The sequence below is a fragment of the Gambusia affinis genome, linkage group LG06 (assembly GCF_019740435.1).
Source record: "Gambusia affinis linkage group LG06, SWU_Gaff_1.0, whole genome shotgun sequence".
NCBI classification, from domain to species: Eukaryota; Metazoa; Chordata; class Actinopteri; order Cyprinodontiformes; family Poeciliidae; genus Gambusia; species Gambusia affinis.
In genome coordinates this window covers 22,783,205-22,805,226 of record NC_057873.1, presented here as the reverse complement: position 1 = coordinate 22,805,226, position 22,022 = coordinate 22,783,205, and the positions used below count along the sequence as shown (strand labels likewise).

The 22,022-nt window shown below is 40.7% G+C and overlaps 1 protein-coding gene across 1 annotated transcript in view; it reads left to right on the top strand.

Moving 5' to 3' along the window:
* LOC122832969 (protein jagged-1b) overlaps window positions 1–22,022 on the top strand; it is a 55,960-nt gene that overhangs the window by 21,738 nt on the left and 12,200 nt on the right. The window contains exons 3-6 of the mRNA XM_044120237.1: window positions 11,399–11,456; window positions 18,301–18,549; window positions 19,720–19,780; window positions 20,749–20,879. Of these exons, the coding sequence (XP_043976172.1) occupies window positions 11,399–11,456; window positions 18,301–18,549; window positions 19,720–19,780; window positions 20,749–20,879 (499 nt within the window). The remainder of the gene's footprint in view (window positions 1–11,398; window positions 11,457–18,300; window positions 18,550–19,719; window positions 19,781–20,748; window positions 20,880–22,022) is intronic.

Below are 22,022 nucleotides of genomic sequence, written 5' to 3'. Positions count from 1 at the left end.
GTAATCGCATTGTTTCTGTGGTTACCTCAACAACCAGTTTACAGCACAGGTAAGGTGTCGAGCGTCTAATCCGGCTCAGTTGCAGCTGCAGTCATGACAACCATTTGCATGATTTGGAGAGAGGTTCTGTGATTGATTTGAGCTTTTTAAAGTAGAATAACAATAACACGCCAGGCTGAAGTATCACAATATAGCAAACTAATTAACCTTCTCTTTAGCTTTCACTCTCCTACCAACAGGTCTGTGTTACATGTGCACCAAAGGCTTTTAAATGCAAATACTAAATCGCAAACTTTAATCCATTTGCTCCGCTTTGTGATGTCACAGGACTTAAAGGATCTGGTGCTAATGTCTTTGCCACAGCAAACCTGTGGCAAAGGTTTGCCACTAGTGGAGTCAATATGTTTATGGGTCAGCAGCAAAAGGCAACTGGTCATAATGTTATGCCATACGAGCGTATGTAGATGAGAGATTCAGTCCACATCCGTCTTTGTGAGAGGCATAAGGAGATGTTTCCTCGTCACTTGTGGGAATTTATGTGTCAAGATGGAAAGGTAGCAGCCATAATTGACCGTAAAATAAAAAATAAAAAAATCAATCATTCGTCCTATTTGGGATTCAACATCTGTTCTCTAACAGATGTAATAATAACAGAAAAAATCTATACGGGTCAAAGTGTTTTATGATTTTTTTCCCCCCGTCTGAATCTTTCCTGAAAAACAATTTAGCAACAATTTAAAACTGCTTATATAAACGCAAAGAAAAACATGATATAAAGAAGAAGGGTTTTTAATTGGTGGTGCAGCTTGATTAATTCAAGTTAATTACAAGCGCAGCAGGTCTTGTTGAACAAATTTGCTAAATTAGTTTGCCGACAAAATTTGCCTTCGGGAAATTTTAATTTGAATCCCAACCGGTGAAGCAATTTTGAAAAGAAAACACAAATGAATCCACATTATTTCTGACCTCCTGTGATGTGTCAAAATTAGCAGCATGTCTGAAGAAATAAGATTATAGTAAAAAAAATAAAATAAAATTATAACGCTAGTTTAGAAATATTAGTCATAAGTAAATGGGAAAAAGCAGAGCAACATCTCACTACGGTGCCAGTTTTAGGAGCATCCTCTCATTCAAATAACACGTTTCTCCCCTCAGATATGTTGGCAGAGTCTCGCCTGTTCACACTTTTACTTTTCACCTCAGCCATTCGCAGTTCAAATCTGTGCCTTTCCAATTTGCCGTTTGAACATTTGCATATTAATGCATCTGGAAACAGGAAAGTCAACGGTAACAGCAAACGACACTTTGTTGCAATCAAAATCTGAGCTTTTCTTGGGACAAAAACGGGGGGAAAAAACTGAAAGCCAGCGACTCATCATCGACTCTAAAGCAGCGGCAACCATGTTTACTCGATGATGAATACATTCAAGCCTTTGTTGAGCGAATAAAGCAAAACACCACAAATTCCTGTTTGCTGTCTAAATTGATGAATGACATGTTTTGTCTCAAATCATTCCGGATTATAAATGAAAGCGAAAAAACAAAGGGTTACGGTGTAGGTCGGAGTTGCTGTGAGTGTGTGTGCTGAGTTCGTGTTGGCGTGTTGGCGTGCGTGTGCGTGTGTGTGTGTGTGTGTGTATGAGCTCTAAGGGGAAATTCCTCTCTCAGGGATGGGAGTTCTTCCTGTCGTAGAGCTCTGTTTGTACAGCCTGGCTTTGTCGGGATATCCTACCCTGCCCATGTCTGAGGGGGAGCAAGGGAGGGACAGACGGTGAGAGAGGGCACCTACATGGGAGGAGGCGGTGGAGGGCCTCGCTGAGAAAAAAGAGGGGATGCAGAGAGGAAAGAAACAGCCATAAACCTTCGCAGAACAGAATTTGCAGTGCGATAATTGATGTCTGTTTGCCGGCGTGAGGGAAAGGCGTCGGCATGACCAGACGGCCTGCAGCTGAAGGGAGTAGACGGCCACCATCCACACTCACTCTGCTGCTTTCGTGTTGTTTTAGTATTTTGGGAGGCGGCTGCTCTCTTTTGGTTCTCTCTGCACCTGGATAAAGAGCAGCGGATGATTGAATATTTCAGCAAAGATCTTTCACGTCTGGATACAAGAACGAGAACCTGACTTGGCACAGATGTTTGCGCGGTGGCTTGCTTTTTTGAAAAAAAAAAAAAAAAAAAAAAGTTAGTTAAATTCAAGGAAGACTTTTTTTTAATAGTAAATTTGACTATTTCATTTCAACTCTTGTCTGATTGGAGAAATGGGCGTCATATTTCTCAGTCTTACACTGCAGAACCTGTTCATTCCAGATCCACAAAGTTCTTACGAGAGTCTTCAATACTGGAAAAGTGTAAATTTAAGTGCAAGTTAAGATATCGCACTGAATTTGAGAGTAATCTGGTGAAAATCAGGTTTCAGGTGCATGTTTTTTTTACAGCGCGAAATACAGAAAAGCTGCAAGATAAAAGTTTAATGAGGCAAATGGATATTTTACTGCTGACTTTTAACTCGTCAGATGCTGCTGTGACAAATAATTAATCACAAATGTCTGCAAGGCATGTCATTAGCTGGTGAACATGATAATCCAAAACATCTGCTGCTGTAAATTTTAAATGCGCAACAAGAAAATCTAGCGTGTAGAAAAATGGCGAAATCAAACATTATGAATGAAATATAGAGCTAAAATGAATTCCGCTTGATTTATTTTAACAACTCGAGTGTTTAGTGAATGAACTCTACATTGTTGATTTGTGGCTGGCAGTGACTGAAACCTTTGTTAATTTCTACAGTAAACATTTTCTTTACGTTTAATTTGTTGCCATTTTTTGGGGGGGGAGCTTTAAGCCGTAGTTTGATTATTAGTGCAGCAGTTTGTGATTTTGGGTTCCCGTCTCTCCGTGCTTCAAGGCAGAGCAGTTCAGGTTTGTGAGAGAGTTTTAGAGAGCTCCATGTAAGGAAGCCAAAGCAAATATAACTGTAGCCGTAATTTCCATGCAACCCAGGAGACTGAAAACGCAACTAAGCAACAAAGAAGAGTAACAGCTAAGACCCACGTTCAGACATTTTTGTTGCATTTATTCTTTTGAAAACCTGGAAAACTTACAACATTCCCAGTTCAGGACTTTTATGTAGCTCAGAAACAGAATATTGATTATATTATAAATTCTTGTTCAAACTGTAAATAATCAGTTTTTCAAATAAACTAAATCCAAGTTGCTCCGCTAAATAAAGAATATTAATACGTCTGAAGTGTTGTCTGTTTTCCTATACAGTGAAACAACACTCATTATTTTTCTATTTCAAATCGGTGTTGATTGGCCCTTAAACTATTGCAATTTTTAGCTTTATTAGGAAGAGCTAGGGTTAGGGGTTAGAGTATAAGTGTTCCTACTTTTGGTGTTGAGTTTGAATCTTTAGTGCTGTGGCAACCATAGTTCATATAAAATCCCAAATCTGTTTTTAGCCAGTCACTGTGAGCTCACCACACCAAGCCTCTCGAAGCCTGAATTTGAGTTTAATGAGTCTGCGTTTATTCTGAAGTTTCACGCCCTGCTCTCTGTCCTCTTCCTCTTTCATCACCGCTAATTTCTGAGGTTTCTCTTCGTCAACGTCACAAAGTTATTTCGCATTTGATCTGCAGCCTGAGATCTTGGAGCCTCCCTCCCAACTCCCTGCGTCTCCCAACGATTTCCCAGTCTTCCGCTGGGAACCCGCCGCGTTACGCTCTCTGTGTTCAAGGGACCCGAGAACGGCAACTTTATCTTTTGCCGTGCAGGACGTGAATTGTTCGTGTCAGCTGCTTGGTGAGACCCTTTCTGGGTGCAGCCAGAACGGTGGCAGGTTGCCATGTACACAGCAGCTGTCATGACAAAAGTGATAGGGTAAATGATTTGACGAGTTGCCAGCCTGATGTGGGTGAGCTTTGGTTGGCGTGAGGCCATCATGGTCACTTTTTCCTTTGAATCCTCTGATAATTGGATGCTAGCCACTCATCACGGATAATCCACCCCCCACAATATCACCTCTGAAGAGTTAATAAGCGTGATTGAAACAGTCGGGAAACTCTCACATTTCAGCACGCGCAGTAGAGAAATGCTTGATCCTTTCCTAAAAATCCCTTCCAGGCTTTGGAGACTCTTATCCGGTCTTAGTCTGGCACAAAAAAAAACCCGCCTTCATAGCCACAAGGCAAGGGCCAGTATGAGAATCTCATTCAGGGTTGCCAGATCTGACTGACAGTTTCCAGCCCAAACACAACACAAAATTCACCCAACTCTTAAAAAAAAGGAAAAAAAAAGAAACATTGACTGCGTTTATAGAGTTGTGACAAATCGCAGCCTTTTTGTTTGTTTTTTTATTATGTTCTGAGCAGAACCAGAACTTTAAATCACGATGTTGCCCTGGGATTTCTGCTCTGCAACATAAGGCTGTTAATCACTGACGATGTTACGGCAGGCAGCTTAGAGATTTCAAAAATAAATAAATTGGTTCATAAAGTAAGCAATAATATGGCATTTTAATAAAAGCTGTGTGCGTTTCCACCACACAATTAGAACTATTTTGAAAGAATTTTTCCTCTGAACACTTTCTAAAAACCCACTAAATGTTGTGAAAAACAACCCAGATTTCAACAACAGCTGTTTTTTTCTTCTGTTTTTTTTTCAGCCCAAAATGGCAACACGGATCTCATTATTTGATCATTGTCAGCAAAAGTACCACAGGGTATGACAGGATCGACGCAAAAATCAACATCGATGTTTATAACCTCATCTTTCTGCTTTTATTTAAAAAGAACTTTATGAACTTTATGAACTTTAGAGTTACAGCGCAAGCTACAGCATCTATTTATGATTTTAATTTTAATAGACCTGGCAATACTGAAGGATAAACAAGCACTAAAAATTTGGGAGCTTTTTGCGGGAAACAAAAACAAAGTATTTTTGTCGTTCTGCTCTGGTATCCAGCCTCTTTTTTGTATTTCACAGATACAAGCAGTTTGCTAACTGTAGTCGGGAAACAGCATGATCTTCATGAAAGCGATGGTTTTAGTTTCCACGCCTTCTCTGTTGCCTTTTTCTCCAAATGGCAGAGTTTGTCTGCGGCGCCTCCGTTCAGCCAGCTGACCGGCAGTGCGGAGAAGCATGTCAACTGGATAAAACGCCAGTGTAGCTGCACCGACTGTTTAACTATTTGTTGTGACCGTGAAACTGACTGTGAGAATGACGACTTCCACACTTTGCGCCACAAACCGCCCTCCACCCCCGCCGAGTTTCGCCTCTCTCCTGAAAAGCTAATTCCAGCTGTCGTCTGCAAAAGTTTCGATAAAAAACCTTTTACTTCGCTGTTATGTTTCCTTTCTCTGTTTTGAAAGGGGTTATTTTCCTTTCAGCACACGTAAGAATAGAAGAAAACACACAAAAACCTTTCCATTAGGTCAAGTCCTTGTTGTCACCACTTACGTCATTCATTCCACACACACAGAAAAAAAACCCCAAACACTTTATGTTGTTTGGGTTGGAACAAAGTGCACTATGTATTTTTTAATCTCTGGCTGTGATCAGCCTCTTGTCGATGTTGTTTTGTCGTTGTTTCCTCAGACTGCGAGGTAGCTCTGCCTTAAACCGCCTCGCATCTCCGGACATCGCAAACGCGGCATTGTCTGTGTTTGTGTGCATGTATTCGCGGAAATTGCCAGGGCGTTGCAGACGACTCTCTTCAGACACAGTTGTTGCTGTGATTTTTAATTTGGTAACCATGGTTACTCGGATCCTTTCTGACCTGCAGACAGGAGCCCGATCTCCAAAACAGAGCTGAGTACACACACACACACACACCCACACGCACACACGCACACACACACACACACACACACACCCACACACACACCCTCTTCCTGTATCGCGGCTTCACCTGGCGGCACACTCTTACAGGAAGTGAGAACATGTGCGCCGAGGAGGACAAATAACAGAGAGCATCAGGGACGAAAAGGCTGGACTTCCTTCAGGGCTTTACCTGCCATTAATAACAGTTGGCAGGCAGCGAAGGTGAGGCACCTCCAGAGGGAGGAAGGAAGGCCGAGTGAGGAGGTTTGATTGAAGAGGTGATAAACTTAGGGAGTCTGCCGGAGGGCCGGCGGTGAGGCCGAAGCGCCGGAGAGTTTTCTGTTTGTGAATATCAGCAGAACCGACCTGATTGTTCATCAGCTCCTGCAGCGTATCCACTAACAGAACATTTAACTCGGCTCTGCTGCTTTATTTAAGCTCTTTATTTAGTTGTGCATTTTAATCGATCACACTGGGAAGTAGAAGTGTCCTAATTTATCGTGTGGAGGGTTGTGGAAAGGTGAGAAGATGGAAGATGTCCCTTCAGCTCAGATTGTTTCTCAGGGACCTCCACTGAAATGTCCAGTTTGATGCATTTTTTGCAGTTTTAACTTTGGAGTCATGGTTTTAGATGCCTACAAGGTGTCTAAAATACACACACCAATATTTTTTTAAAGTTCTATTAAAAATATTTGAGAAAGTATAAATTATGTTTTGTTTAGATCACGCAGGTTAAAGTGCTTTACAGTGAAAATATGAAAAACACCTTAAAGAAATTAGTTATTTTATTTTATTTATGTATTTTATTTCAAACATTAAAAAAACAAGAAGAAATCAGTGGAACAGAGAAAAACATGTGCATACATAACCAAGAACAAAATTATTTGTTTACCACTACTTTTCTATTTGTAAAAGAGAAGGAAGAAGTGAACACTTATGTAATCCTATTATCTCAATCTAATGAAATATATTACCTAATCTTAATATTGGACTCTAAACAATTGCAAAAAAAAACAAAAAAAAAAAACAAAAACACATCAACTAAGAATTCTACTCAGCTTTTCTAAAAAAAATAACTAAAACATCAGTAAGAGGCAGTATTATGTATTTTCCAGACACATAGTGTTATTTTATAGCAAAATAAAGTCACTATGTCACATTCACTAGAAATTCTCTAAATATCAAACATGACATAAAATAAATATGATTTCACAAGTTAACACATTGAAATTGGGTCCTTGTCTTTATGAGAAGCTTTACAATACTCCTCTTTCAGCGCGTCATCGCAACAATGCTTCTCATTATGCCGTTTAGAACCATTCTTAGCTTTGGACAGAGAAGTAGTTTGTATGATGTTCTCAGCAGACTCACAGTTCCTCTGGGGGTTTGCTAATTGCTGATTCAGCTGAGTAGCAGGCAGGGATTTCTCAAACATGCCTGAAAAAACCAAAGCAACACTGCAGGTATGTTCTTCATGAAGGAATAACATTATATATAACATGATGTAAAGCTAAAAAAGACAATTTCACATTACAACCCCTCCTTTCTAATAATTAGGACTCATATTGTCCATTAGGATCTTTTATTTTCATAACATATTTTGTCTGAATGATGTTTTGAACTTTATAATATAGCCTGTGTATGTTAACAGTAGTAGTGGGAATCTTAGCTAGCGCTAGCTTGAGCTACATCAGGCTAATGGCATCATAACAATAAAATTCTTGAGAAACGGTTTGTTTTCTGGTACAGGGGAAGCATTATGCAATTTCCAGGCACTTTTATAGCACAATCAAGTAACTATGGGGTAATGCTAAAATATTTACCCCCTCATTTGGTGCAACTGCTAAAGCTTGAGGCGCTAACAAGGAGCCAGAGACAGAGAAGCACCTAGCATGTAGCTCTTTATACAAATACAAATACTGTAGTCCTTCCTAAAATCACCACCTCTTTCTTTCTGAAATTAGTTTTCAGCAAAATAAATAAATAAATAAATCACTTTTGGAAAAAAAATGACTTAAGCCATTATTTTTAGGAAGGTGAGGAACTGTAGCAGTACAGAAAAACATAGCTGGTTTAAGGGAGAAACTATGATTAGCTGCTGATATCAATCACTTTTTTCATCTCTAAATCCTACTTCACTTCCTGCCTCTGGTTCTGGTTCTGCCTTTTGGGTCTGAGTAGAATCATAGGGGATTTGAGGCATTTTAAATCTCAATTGAGACTTGTGGGAAACGCTAAACGGGACAATTTGGTGCTGCAGGAGAATCACGTCAGACAGATATCAGTGCAACTACATAATAGAGCAGCAATATTATAAGAGTCAGACTTCGAAAAGAGGGAGAAGAAACAGCAGAGAGATGAATACTTGGAAAAAGAGAAAATTCCCATATCAGTCGCAGCAGCAGCCTCACTTAACAATTTTCCCAGACAAATTTCTGCCGTTTTTTTATTTTTATTTTTTCTCAGATTATCTAAATCTGCAGTCAGTGCACCATAGATTCCAGTTCTTCTCTAAAACATAATGTTTTCCCCCAATTATTGATGCAAAATAAAAATATTCCTTTCTGTTACATGTAACATGAAGGATTGCTGACACAATTTAAGGAACCGTCCATCATGAAGGAGGAGGGAATGCTCCAAGCCTTGACCTGCTGGGTTTCCTCAGTAAACTTTTTAAACTAGGTTTAGTAATGAACTAAACTTGATTTCAGATTTTCTTTGTTGCCCTTGAACGTATCATCTGAGATTAGGTCAGTTAGGTCAGCTGGACAAACTGTAAATAAACTTTGACAAGAAGAAGACAAAAAAAAGGGCAGGGAGTATAAATACGAGGGCAAACTTTTGCAACTTGTGCAAGAAATGCGTGCAATCCATCCTGCTGGAGTCGAGCACACCCATGGCATGATGCTGCCACCACTATGCGATGATAATAATTGGGATGTACACCACACCACACACACACACAGCATGCGTTTACTTTGCCTCCATGTAGCTAATAAGACAGGAGTCTCCAGGACTTTGGCTCATAATGTAATGTTGTATCCCCTGTTGTATTAAGCTCAAATTAAATTTATTCCAAACAGAATCAGTATGTTGATAGTCAGCCGTTTAATCCCGCAGCGCGGATGTAAATAATGAATTTCTTTGGTTGAGAGTTTTAAGCCAAAGCGGAATGACTCCAGCTGGTATCTGTGCTCTCTGCCAGTTTTAATGAACTGGCTTTGAGCCCTTTGCCGCCCCGTACAGCTCATTATCTCCATGATTTCTCTGTGTGTGGGTGTTCTTCCTATTTCCTTCCATGAGTTTTATGATCACCTCAGCAGTTTTTTTTTTCCTTCTTGTATTTATTTATTTATTCATTTTTGTATTCCCCCCTAATCTAGTGTCTCGAATCCTTTTGTTTTATCTTCTGCAAAGTCCTTTGTTTTCCGTCTTTATGATTAGCCTGCAGGAATCCTACAAATTGTCACTCTGGCCCTGCAATATTTCTCTGATCCTTTATAGCCTTCTTCTGTCTTCCCTGTCCCTCAGCTCACCTTCTCCTCCCATCTCCTCATCTGTTGCAGCAAATTCCACTTGAAACAAAACCCTGACTCGGAGTTTTTGCCGTATAATTTTCAGCCCTCCAACATTTTGAACCTTCATGCCAACCCTTTATCTTCATGGCCGCTCCTCTTCCTCCCCCATCTGTACCTCACTTCACATCTCCCGTAGCTCCTGCACCTGTCACCTCCTTCTGAGCGGTTTCTTCCTCCCACTTCCACCCGATGCCTGTGGGCTGTACGCTTTCCAAACAAAGACGTGACTACACATCCGTGTAGCCTTTTAGACGAACCTTAAACACATCGCACATGCCGGAGCTATTTGCATGACAGGCGCTGGTGTGATTCACAGAGGGAGGGACTGGTGGGTGGATGAAGGGAAAACGAGAAATGGGGAGAGAGACGGAGTAGTAGTGGAAAGCATTGGTCTGAATTATTCATTGCTGATATATACGATGAAAGAATGCATCCGAAAGGAGGAAGTCGCGAGTAAAACGTCGCCCCCTTATCTCTCAGGAGTGAGGTATCTCAGTGAGCTCAATGTCATCATTTCAGGACGCCTGGCGTACGCCCGAGCCGTCGGCGACGGCAAACCCGTCGGCTGAATTCATCTCCGCTGCGAATGCTTACGTTTAATAGAAATGTTCGGAGAAGGGGGGAGAAAAATGGACTGCTGGAGCTATAAATGCAACAACCTGATATCGATCCAGTTTGACCTGCACACTGCATGGAAGCCTGGGATTAAAGGAAGGCACATGGAAAAAAAAAAAAAAAAAATCTGTTAAACCGAGAAGGGTATTTTTTTCTTATTTTTATGCTCCAGGTCAGGATTTGCTTCGTGAATAACGTTTGCTGCTTGTCGTTATGTTACAGGCGCACAATGGAAATGTGGAACTTGAAAACCTTATCGCCTTAAATCCATAAAATACATGAATACATTTTAAACTATTTCCTTCTCAGTTGTCTTCAGGCTTTTAACTCATGATTGCTATATTTGTCTTGATGTTAAACACTGAGGAACGTGTGAAAAGGCCTGAAAAAATGAAGTGAGGACATGACAGTTCATCAGTTCATAGCACATTGAAAAAAAAAGACAAATGTCACTCAACTCCAATTTGATTTCATAAGGTGAGGAGGGTCAAGTCAGAAGAAATTTTGTTAAGAGAGCAGCTTAGAGACCCAGCAAACCGGGACTCTATGCAAAGCTTTAAAAGCGTTCTGTAAAAGTTGAGCTACATAAAAAACAATTTTTTTAAAAAGTGGTTGTTTCTGCTCCTGTCATGTTTTGTAGGTAGACAGTGGGACCAATATGGAGGCTTCAATTCAGGTCTGTTCCCACTGAAGTGTGGTGGTGGTCTCATTAAAGATATGAGGCCTGCTCTACAAAGATTTCCAAATAAGTTGTTATATGTGCAGAAATTGGGCACGCCATCTACAAACTTTGACTGCTCAACAGATTACAGACCTCCATATTTAAATGAGGATCTTGCGTGAGTCACTGGCTGTTGTGAGTGTTGGTTGGAGCGGCCATAAAAGAAAATGAAGTAGAAAGTCAGCGTGCTTGACGTATGGCAGTAACAGTAATAATAATACAATTAATTTAAATTAGGAGACAGAACAACAGTAAAAACATTTACTGGTCAATCAAAACAAAGCTCTAAACTGCTGCATTAAGCTCCTCAGGTCTAAAACAGATGCAGCAATCTGGTTCACGTTCGGTAAATCGCATTGTGGGAGGTAAGTCGTTACATTTGCATAGCCTTCTCCTCCCAGTATTTGGCTCTTTTTGATGATCAGCAGACAGCCTAAATTGAACGGGCCTCATTGTGCTGCGCAGTCCCGTGTGTGCAATGTTTGTACATCAGGTTTGCGCCTGATGTCAAGTTTTCACCTGCTTTTATACCCGCAAACTTTTACTAGACCAGAACCCTAAAGTAGAAAAAAAAAAAAAAAAATCTGCAGTTTGAACGGAGAGTGAAGACAATCCGACACTTAAAATACACCGTGTCTCTGTTTTTTCATGTGTCTTCTTCCAGAAATCTTTTTCTCTGGTGTTGGAGGCTCTGGACCACGACAACGACACGACGGAACCAGGTAAGGACGAGCTCTTGTTTTTGCCACCTCCTGAATTTGACAGCATGCGGGGGAATCGTCCGATCGATGCGTTTGCAGTCACATGACTGAGACTGGTCTCTGTTGAATCTGATTGGTCGGAGCAGAATTGTGCCTGTTTGTCTTGCAAAGGCCAAAGGGGCACTCATCGTAATTTGGTGCGATATAAATGAAACCAGTACTGTTTTAAACATTACTTGTGGTCCAAAGCCTCAGCAAAACTACATGCCTTCATGATTAGGTTTTTGTGGGCTTGATTAGCTTTTTGAGTGCTTAGCATCAGGGTTACTATTTGGCATCACTTGTGTCAAACCGCATCCAGAAGGAGGCCAAAGGGCCTTATTAAAAGGCACAGTTTGTACCCAAATCTTGTCGTTTTATGAATGTTTTCAAGTTTCTCAGTCCTAAAACGCTTTAACAACCAAATGTGCGTTCTGCGTTTTTTAAATCAGCATCTTTAAGGATTTTGCACTGTTTCTTAATTTATGAAAACAGCATTAAAACCTTCATCATTTTCTCTCCGTCGAGTCCAAGAAAGCTGCAGCTCCTTAGTTTAGCGTAGAGCAAACAGCACAAGTGCTTGTTTACCAGGCTGTGCAGTTTGACATGAAGAAACAACGTGAAAACATCCTTTGTGTTTTAATGTCTGTGATCAGACAACTCTACCCTCACCCTTTAATTTCCTGCTCGTCTCCTTTTTCTGAACTCTCCTCGAGATGTGGAGAAGCTCCTCAGCGGGAACTGTGAGCCGCCTGCTACAAAAAGCAAAACACAGAGATGAGCAGACAGATGCTCCCACGTCTTCCCCATTCCTTTCATGCCACTGTCCTCATTTTCCGCCCCCCTCATCTGGGAAAAAGGGGCGGCTGCCGTCCGGACTGAGCGGAGACTGGAGTAATGAAAAGCTGGGAACTGTGCCCGACTTGTTCTCTGTGTCTCACCGGTTCTCCTGCATCTGTCTTCCTCTCGGCCCTCCGGCGCTAAGCTTACATCTGTTTGCATTATCTTCCATTTCCACCTGAGCCTCTGACTACCTCTCACAAGCTGCGGAGTAGGCCAGCAGCTTAGCTCTGCCCAAACGGAGGCATCCGGTGGCGGTCTGAACAGAGTAATCGGGTCCTGCTTCCAATCAGGGAGGATTACAGAAACGGGACTGGAGCTTCTGGAAACAATACGATGTTCTCCCAGCTTTGACTGTCTGACTTTCTCCGAGGTTATGCTGGATAAGACGTAGCTTTAATGTGGAATGAGCAGGGAAGGTCGCAGCAGACGTTTAGATTAAGTTTGAACTTTTATTCGCAGCTTTTTTTTTTATTTCGAATCAGGACTTTTTTTGGTCCAAGTGTCATACTTCAGTGAAATGTTTGCCACTGATGTGGCATCAAACCAAGTCTTATGAGAACCTTATGGTATTATTTGACACAAAACGGATGTTTCTGATGCTTCGGATTTTTCCAGAAAGCAACGGGTATTTTGTCTCCAAATTATCTTTTCAAATATCTCATCAAAGAATTTAAGGGAACAGGATTTAACGTCTTGTTGCCGTTTGTTTCTTGAGTGGAGGAGTATTTGCTGGCCATGTGGTATTTGTTTGGTGAGAGTGATGCAGCAAAGGATTGTGGGAAGTTCAACTGAAGCAGAGAAACAGTGGTGAAGCAGTGCGGTCGCTGTTTTAACAGTCAATCTATAAAATATAGTGAAATATGTATTGGTTATCGGCCATAACAGCAGTATTAATATCGGATATCGGCTCAAACGTTCATATTGGTGAATTCTTCGTGGTGTTGGTCCATAATTAGTGGCTTTTACAGGCATTGCATTCTTAACAATGAGAATTTTTGCTCCAATTCTCACACATTGAGCTGTGCAGATTTTCTTCCGGCTCACTGTATGTAGAGACAAGATAGCACAGAAAATGTTTAAATGTTTTTCTTTAGATTGAACAACAGTCCAAAGGAGTTTTTATGTCTTGGGTCTTTAATAATATCCAAATTTTATACAAAAAAATTGTGTATGTTAACATTTTATCTTTAGGTTTCTACTTGTAGAATCTCCACCTGTGGTGTGTTTACTAATTAGGTGACTTCTAGTGGCAATTTGATTGCAGGGATTTTTTAAATTTTATTTTATTTTACAGCCTCGTTTTCATAGGTCCAGGTTTTTAGAACGGTTTTTAAGAGTTGCTCTGACTGTAGCTGTGGACGAGTTTAGAGGAGCAGCTTTTCTCTTGCATCGCTTTCTTGATTTCTGAAAATCGTCACACGTGCAGGTTATTTAAATGGCAAGTTCTCTCGTCTTTTCCGTTTTGAAGAGTGGCTATCTGTGTCAAGAAAAATAGAAAATTAGGAAATACTAAGAAAAGTTCACAAACATTGTAGTGAACTAAGTATAATGTCGAGAATAAAAACAATTCTTCATTTATGTGCATTTGTTTAGGAAATCTAGAGGGGTGACCATAAATGTTGCACCATTGCAACAAAACACAATAGTAAAACAAATTGTAAAATTAAATGTTGGATTATACAAATTCTTTGCAATTTAATATTAAGATAAGAACATGCCCCTTTTCGATGTTTTGCTATATGTCATTTATTTATAGCAAGTCTGTATCTTTATTGCTTAAGTTCCTTGCTTCCCTACTTGCCGTCTTGCCTGACGATCGACTGCATCGACTTAAACACAAATATCCTTCAAGCAAAAATATCAATTCACTCTCAATAAGAATTCATTGGCGAAGGTCACACAGACGTTTCCTGGTCGTCTTAAGTTATATCTTTGCTTCAATTAGCTTTTGCTGCATTATGCGTTATGTCTTCGTTGTGTTTGTAGCAGACTTCCTGCTACATCTAAGCAGCATCGACGCCGAGCTCAAAGCTGTAGAGAGAAACTGAAATCCAATATTGGAAGTTTTCTAAGTTGGATCAGCTTGTCTATAGCGTTCAGCAAACACATTTAGGCTGACTGCCTCGCCCGTGTGAGGGTAATAATAATGAGGCTGAATAGAAAGCCCTCACACGAATTGGCCCCATACTTCGAATAAAGAGTGAGACAAAACAATATCCGTCTGATCCTATCTGCTTCCTTGGCTGTATTGATTTGCCGGCAGGTGATCTGGAAAATAACGAGTGGAAACGGGCGCTTTCTCTCCTGCGGGTATTCTCAGACGTTTCCGAGGGCAAAACGACTCACAAAGCTCCGAGGAGGTTTTTAATACCTGCAGACATGCTCTGTTATCATATTATTATTTTTTTTTTTGTAGAGTTTGACTTCCACTAAAGGTTATCGCTTCTTCAATCTGCTGTGTTTAACATCCCTGTCTACAGGAACCAGGTTTGTTATTAATCAACCTGATCTAATCACCTCACGAAGAGAATCCTGCCCCGTTGCACGCTTTCAACCCGCGGTGTCGGATCCTAATGATGTTATTTCCAATTCTCTTGTGGCGGAGAAGTAATAATGGTCAAATTAACCCTTTGACACGCCCAGTTTATAAAATAACTTAAAACTGAAGGTGGACTGCGGCTGATGGATGAGTGTTTGTGGTGTTGGGCCCTCATATTTGACTGCAGGCTTTTTTGGCTCAGTGTCCACATTGTCCTCTTTTACTTTTAAACCCACACACACACGCATACAGTGAAACCAGTGTGTGTGTGTGTTTTCATTCCTCTGTGTCAAACCACAGTGATCTCATCTCTCCATCGGGCAGTGTGTGTGCGTATGTCTTTAGTACTTTGTGGGGACCTTTTTCCTGACAAATACTGCATACTATGAAGCCTGGGGGGTTAAATTTAGGACTAAAGTGTGAATTGAGTTTTGGTTAGGGTTAAGATAGGGTAAGGTTTAGGCTGCAGAAATCAAATCAGTCAAATTTTATTTGTATAGCACATTTCAGCAGCAAGGCATTTCAAAGTGCTTTACATCAAATCAAACACAGAAACACAATGCAACATGGAATCAACAATAAAAACACATCAAGCCAGATTCCGTCAATAAATTTGCAATTGATTACGTTTCAAATAAAACTCTAAACAAGTGGGTTTTTAGTTGAGATTTAAAGGAAGTCAGTGTTTCAGCTGTTTTACAATTTTCTGGAAGTTTGTTCCAGATTTGTGGTGCATAGATGCTGAATGCTTCTGCTCATTTTGTTCTGGTTCTGGGGATGCAGAGCAGAACCAGAACCAGAACCTGAGAGTTCTGGAAGGTTGATACAACAGCAGCAAATCTTTAATGTATTGTGGTGCTAAACCATTCAGTGATTTATAAACTAACAACAGTATTTTAAAGTCTATTCTTTGAGCTACAGGGAGCCAGTGGAGGGACTTTAAAACTGGTGGTATGTGCTCTATCTTCCTGGTTTTAGTTAGAACACGAGCAGCAGCATTCTGGATCAGCTGCAGCTGTTTGATTGATTTGTTGGACAGACCTGTGAAGACGCCAATAATCAATGTTGCTGAAGATAAACGCATGGATGAGTTTCTCTAGATCTGGCTGAGACATTAGTCCTTTAATCCTGGAAATGTTCTTCAGGTGATAGAAGGCCGTCTTTGTGACTGTCTTTATGTGGCTCTGAAGGTTCAGGCCAGAGTTCATCACTACTCCCAGGATTCGGGCTGATCGCTGGTTTTAGTTGTAATAACTGAAGCTGTGCACCGACTCTAGATCTATAGCTCTAGATCTATAACTCTAGATCGTTCCTCTTTAGGTCCAAAAATAATATCTTCAGTTTTGTTTTTGTTCAGCTGGAGAAAGTTTTGGCACACCCACACATTTATCTGTTCTAAGCATCTGTTCAGTGATTGAATTTAAGTCAATGGAAAGTCCCCACAAAGATAGCCACGCAAACGTGTGTGTGTGTGCGTGTGTGTGTGTGTGTGCTAATAGCTGCTGCTGCGCTGAGTCTCTGGCTCTTTTTGCCTCTGGCTGTCAAAATGAGTCATCCACAAAGACTCACTCTACTTTCCTCTAACTTCTCTGCTTCCTATTCTCCACATCTTCCCTTTTAGCCCCTAAATACACACTTGTACCAGACATTAAGACACATATTCGCACCTCTCTTGTGGGTTTACACCCTGTCAGGGAGCATTATGCCGGAGTTTGGCAATAATGGCGCCTCTGGGAAAGCCCCTCCTGGGGGACAGCCGTTGCCCCAGTGTTGCCCCCGGGGCTCCGCTGGTTCTCTCATTCCTCTCATCGTCGACCTCTGAGTCAAGTGGGATCCATGCTGGAAAAGTTTTATTATTCGACTCATAATATCCACACTGTCAGAGCTTCTTGAGTCTGATGGTTGGAAATTAATAGATGAGTCTCCAAAAAGATGAATACGTGTTTGTTTGTTTTTTACTTAAAGGGGAGGTATTGTGTAAAATCAGTTCATCTTACATTATTTTCTGCCAATTTTAAGGCATTATATTGGGAAGTAAATTTTATTTTATGTGATATGTATACACAACTCTGGGTAAATGAAGAGCCCATTGCACTGAACCCCACTGAAAACCTCAAATTATTCCACCAAATATTGATTTCTGAACTCTTCCTGAGTCAAAACATTAAGATTGTTGTTTCTAAGTGAATATTAACTTGGTTTCTTTGCATTGTTTGAGGTCTGAGAGCGCTGCATCGCTTTTATTTTTGAGCATTTCCCATTTTCTGCAAATAAATACATAATTTTTGCTTGGAATTTCAGACACAGGTTGTCAGCAGTTAATGGAATAAAAGAGCAATGCTCATTTTACTCAAACATAAACCTATAAAAAGTAAAATGAGAGAAAATGATCATTTTAAGGGGTCTCTTTACCAGAGTGGTATATGACATATCTAGCACCGAAAGCAATATATGTAGTTACTTGATTATGCTATGAAATGGCAATATGTGTCTGCACATTTTTCACAAAAACTGGTTTTGATTTGATTGTCCTGTGGGAACAACCAGCTGCCAAAGCATAATGCTGCCATCACCATCGTTGACAGCTGGTGTTTCTAGTTTTGAAAGAACAATCCTTGACTTCCCCAAACATTTTATTTTATTTTTTTCAATTATTGTGACCAAACACTTGGGACTTTTTGTTTCTCTATCATGACACCTTTCCCTAAACGTCACATCACTGCGGACGATGACACTGCTGCTCCTGGTTTCCTGTTAAATGTTAAATCCAGTTATCTGTGATTAAATGTGTTGGTGGTTTGAACTTGAATTGGACGTTCCAGCTGTTCAATGATCCCAAGCAAACATCAGAACATTTTTTGAATGATAAATCAACACTAAGCTTATGGAATATAACTTTCACGTTAAACTGTGGGACACTTTTCTTGCTTTCAAAATTCATCTTCAACTTGCACGCTCCAAACATCTCTTACATCCCTGCTGGTATTTGGGTAAATTTACTCATTTCAAAAAACACTTCTGCTGCTGTTTGCACATCTCTGTTGTTTACACAGTTTCATTTATTGTCAATAGTTTGTTTTTTAATGCACAAATACACACTCACAGTCTGTAAAGTTTTTACCCACTCAGCTGCACTTTCTTTTAGATCAAAATATGCTACTTTTTAGTAACCCCACAGTATTTTATGCTATAATTTCCCCCTCTTACTGTACAGGTTGTTGTTCTAAGTTTTGCTTTTTAAATATATTTTTAGGTTTTTCTTTTTGAGAGAACCTCTGTGCCTCGACTGCATGTCACTACGCTGCTGTTGCACCTGAATTGGAAATACAGGATTTCTATTCTATATTATTAAAAATATCCCACATTTTTATTATCCATTTGCCAGTGATCACCTCTCAGTTCCTTCCACACCGCAGAACAAAGTTCTCCTCTGCGCTCCTCCAGGTCAGCTGATTGAGCGCGTCCTCCTCTCCTCCATGCTGAACCCGGGTGAACAGTGGCAGACGTACCGCCACCACGGACGGATCCTCAGCTTGGAGTATTGGCTCCGCTACCGCTGCGACTCCAACTACTACGGGCCTTACTGCAACAGGTTCTGCCGGGCCAGAGACGACTTCTTCGGCCACTTCAGCTGTGACCCGAGTGGCTCCAAGGTCTGCATGGAGGGCTGGACAGGACCGGAGTGCAAAGAGGGTAACGCCGCCGTCGGGTTTTAGTTCACATTATGTGAGCAGTCTCTTTCCTCTTTTCTTGTTTGTCAGTGCAAATGTTGTCCGCAAAGGTTTTCCATGAGAAATGAAATGCTTTGCGGTTTTATGTTGACCTAAGAAACCCTGTAACTTAAAATGAAACTCTGCAAAAGTTAACTTATTATTAACTTTTGCAAGTATAAATGGCATATAAGTACATACATACTGAATGACCCTAAATATTTTGTGGTAATATTGTGATCACAATAAAAGTAACAATATTTCTTACTTATCTTTGGTAGCTGTGGCTTGACAGAACCATCACAACTTCATAATTACAAATATTGCTCTTGGAGAAACATTCCCACTTTTAATACGCTTCATTACGACGCCGGTCACAAAACGAAGTGTGATCTGTGTCACTAATCTGTGCACACAGTAACTGCATCCGATACAGTTTTCAAATTAAATTAATATTTATTGTCACTCTCATTGAACAAAGAGTGGAGAAAATAGAAATATTAACGGTCTTGATGCAGCCTTATCAAACCAAGAAATTTATCACGATAAAAGACAAACAGTAGGATAAATGCACAGCCATAAGCTGATGTTGAATAATTATACGATAACTTTATGAATGACTGGTCCTGCTGATATCAGGGGGGGGAGGGCGCCTCACTCTGATTCGTCAGTGGGGCGACATTCGCCGTGACTCATCGGCCGGACGACCCGTCTCTGTGACCTCTTGGAGGTTTTTTTGCAACGGTAAGAGTGAATGGAGGAAACCAAAGTGGAAACTATGGAAGGACACGCAGCTAGCTGGAGGACATCCTGCAGCTCTGCCCACCTCGCCCCGTCTCACTCGCCCTGACTTCCTCCTCAGCACGCCGCTGATTGGACCGCACAGAAGCAGGAAGTTGGAGAGATTAGCCTCGGCCCCCCGTTACCTCCAGGTTAACCCATAGTGCCTGTGAGGGGAGTTTTCAGACTTTGAGAATTCAGTGTGATAACATTTTTTACTCTGAATAGGTCTCACCTTTCATCAAACAACCAGTGAAGATGTAAAAAAAGAATCCCCCAAATCTTCACGTATTTTATTTTTCTTGCTTTGTGTTGCTAGCTTACGTCACTGAAGCATCAGGTTATCGTTTCTCTTTGTGTGTTTGTTTTGCAGCCGTGTGCAGGCAGGGATGCCATCAGACTCACGGTTCTTGTACCGTCCCTGGAGAATGCAAGTACGTTTCTGAAACAACTACCAACATTGGTGTTGTGGTAACAACTCTCCTCTATCACTGCCATGAAAATACTAATACATTTATGTCATATAATTGCCTAACAACCAGACTTCCTTAAAATGTTTTATTGTGCTTTTGATCAGTAGTACTCCAGACTTTCTGAAGGGTTTATTTTTACTTCCCCTGCTTTTTTTTTGTTTTTTTTGTTTTACTCATGTTTTGCACACTGCTGTACTTTTCATAAGCAAAAAAGGATCAAATGCTCTTGCATGGTTCAGGCAGTATTGTTTGTGCAAAACAACTCAATTAAAAAGCAAAAAACAACAACTTTTATGCAGTATGTCACCAGCAGTTGTTAAAAAAACATAATTTGCCCTAGTTTTTTTTTTTTTTCCCCCAGTGAATTGATCAGAAGCACAAAACACAGGAACAGGTTTAGCTCTGCACAGAGATGGCAAAACGTATTTGTGTCAAACTATGAGTTTGAGTTTATTTTGTTTATCTCTGTGTTCCCGAGCTCTGGTGTTAATTTTCCCCGAGTGCCTCTGTTTCTGACACCACATATTTTTTTGACAAACACTCCACAACATGCTCAAAAACATAAACTGCACTGAAAACCTGGTAATAAAAAAATCATTTGAAGCTTAATAAAACAGTGTAAAACATTCAAAAAAAATATATAAAAATCCCAAATAATTGTTTATTAAAACCATTTTTAAAATGCTGAAGTAAAATTTAGCTAATTTGGAAGCACAACTTAAAATGTTTGGGTTGGTATAAATGTTTAATGCTGTAGAGATTAAATATCACTGGCTGTGTTTAGAAGAATAAAATAGACACAATGTTTGTTTCTCCGCAGGAATCTTATGCAGATTAAGTTGAAATTCATGTATTCACTTTTCCTTCACTAATAATATTCTAAGACATGATATTCTGAGATGCAATCTGCCTGCCTGTTCTGGTTGTAGGTGTCACTACGGCTGGACGGGTTCCCTGTGTGACCAGTGTGTGACGTTTCCCGGCTGTGTGTATGGGAGCTGCACCGAGCCCTGGCAGTGTGTGTGTGACGTCAACTGGGGAGGTCTGCTGTGTGACAAAGGTGTGAAATGCAAAATATTTCAACGGTTTGTGCTGAGATGAGCCAAGCGCCGAGCGTCAAGAAGCCCTGAGGATCAAGATTCTGAAATTTGAAAGGATTTGAGTGTTCCCGCTCATATTTTATTGTTTCAATAAAAACGCAGTGCTGCAGTAGAATCAGCGCATCTAATTGCTTCTGCGTGAGTGGAAGATCAACACCTTTTCCTGCCGTTGATAAAACAATCCACCATATTGGCGATGACAAACATTCATCCATCCATTTTCTAATCACCCGTTGTCCCTAATGGGGTCAGGAGGGTTGCTGGTGTCAATCTCCAGCTACTTTCCAGGTGAGAGGCGGGTTCACCCTGGACAGGTCGCCAGTCTGTTGTAGGGCAACACGGAAAACAGACAGGACACACAACCATTCACACAAACACTCACACCTTGGGAGAATTTAGAGAGACCAATTAACCTGACAGTCATGCTTTTGGACTGTGGGAGGAAGCCGGAGAACCCGGAGAGAACCCACCATGCACAGGGAGAACATGCAAACTCCATGCAGAAAGACCCCGGGCCGGGAATCGAACCCAGGACCTTCTTGCTGCAAGGCAACAGCTCTACCAACTGCGCCACTGTGCAGCCCGCGATGACAAACAGATATTGATAATAGCATCAGGGATTAACAGAATATTTTCTGTATTTGACAAAATTTTTTTTTTTTTGTTCAGACAACAGAAAAATTTTAAGCCTGTACGACTTTTTGACGGATTACAGTTCACACCCCGGACTACTTGGTGCAGACATTTTCAACCTTACACACAGGGTGTGTAAGGTTGAAAATGAGTGTGTACATCGCGGAAGCAACTAAATCAATCATTAGTTGCTCCCGGAAGAAATCATGATTTGCGGAAGTTAACTAGTGGCTGCTTCCGCAGTCATTAGGAGAGGAAAGTCTGCGCCTCCCTTCTTAGGCCGGTTCCTCCACAACCCGACCTCAGATTAGCAGAGGATAATTAAGGATTAGATGTTTTTATCACTCTAAAAAATTAAGGTCAAACTCATAAACCAGTTCAGACTTATTTATGTTTTATTCATAGAACTTGGTAGCTACAGTACAGGTACAGGACTTAAGCACCTGCATCATTTTTTTATGACTTCCAGG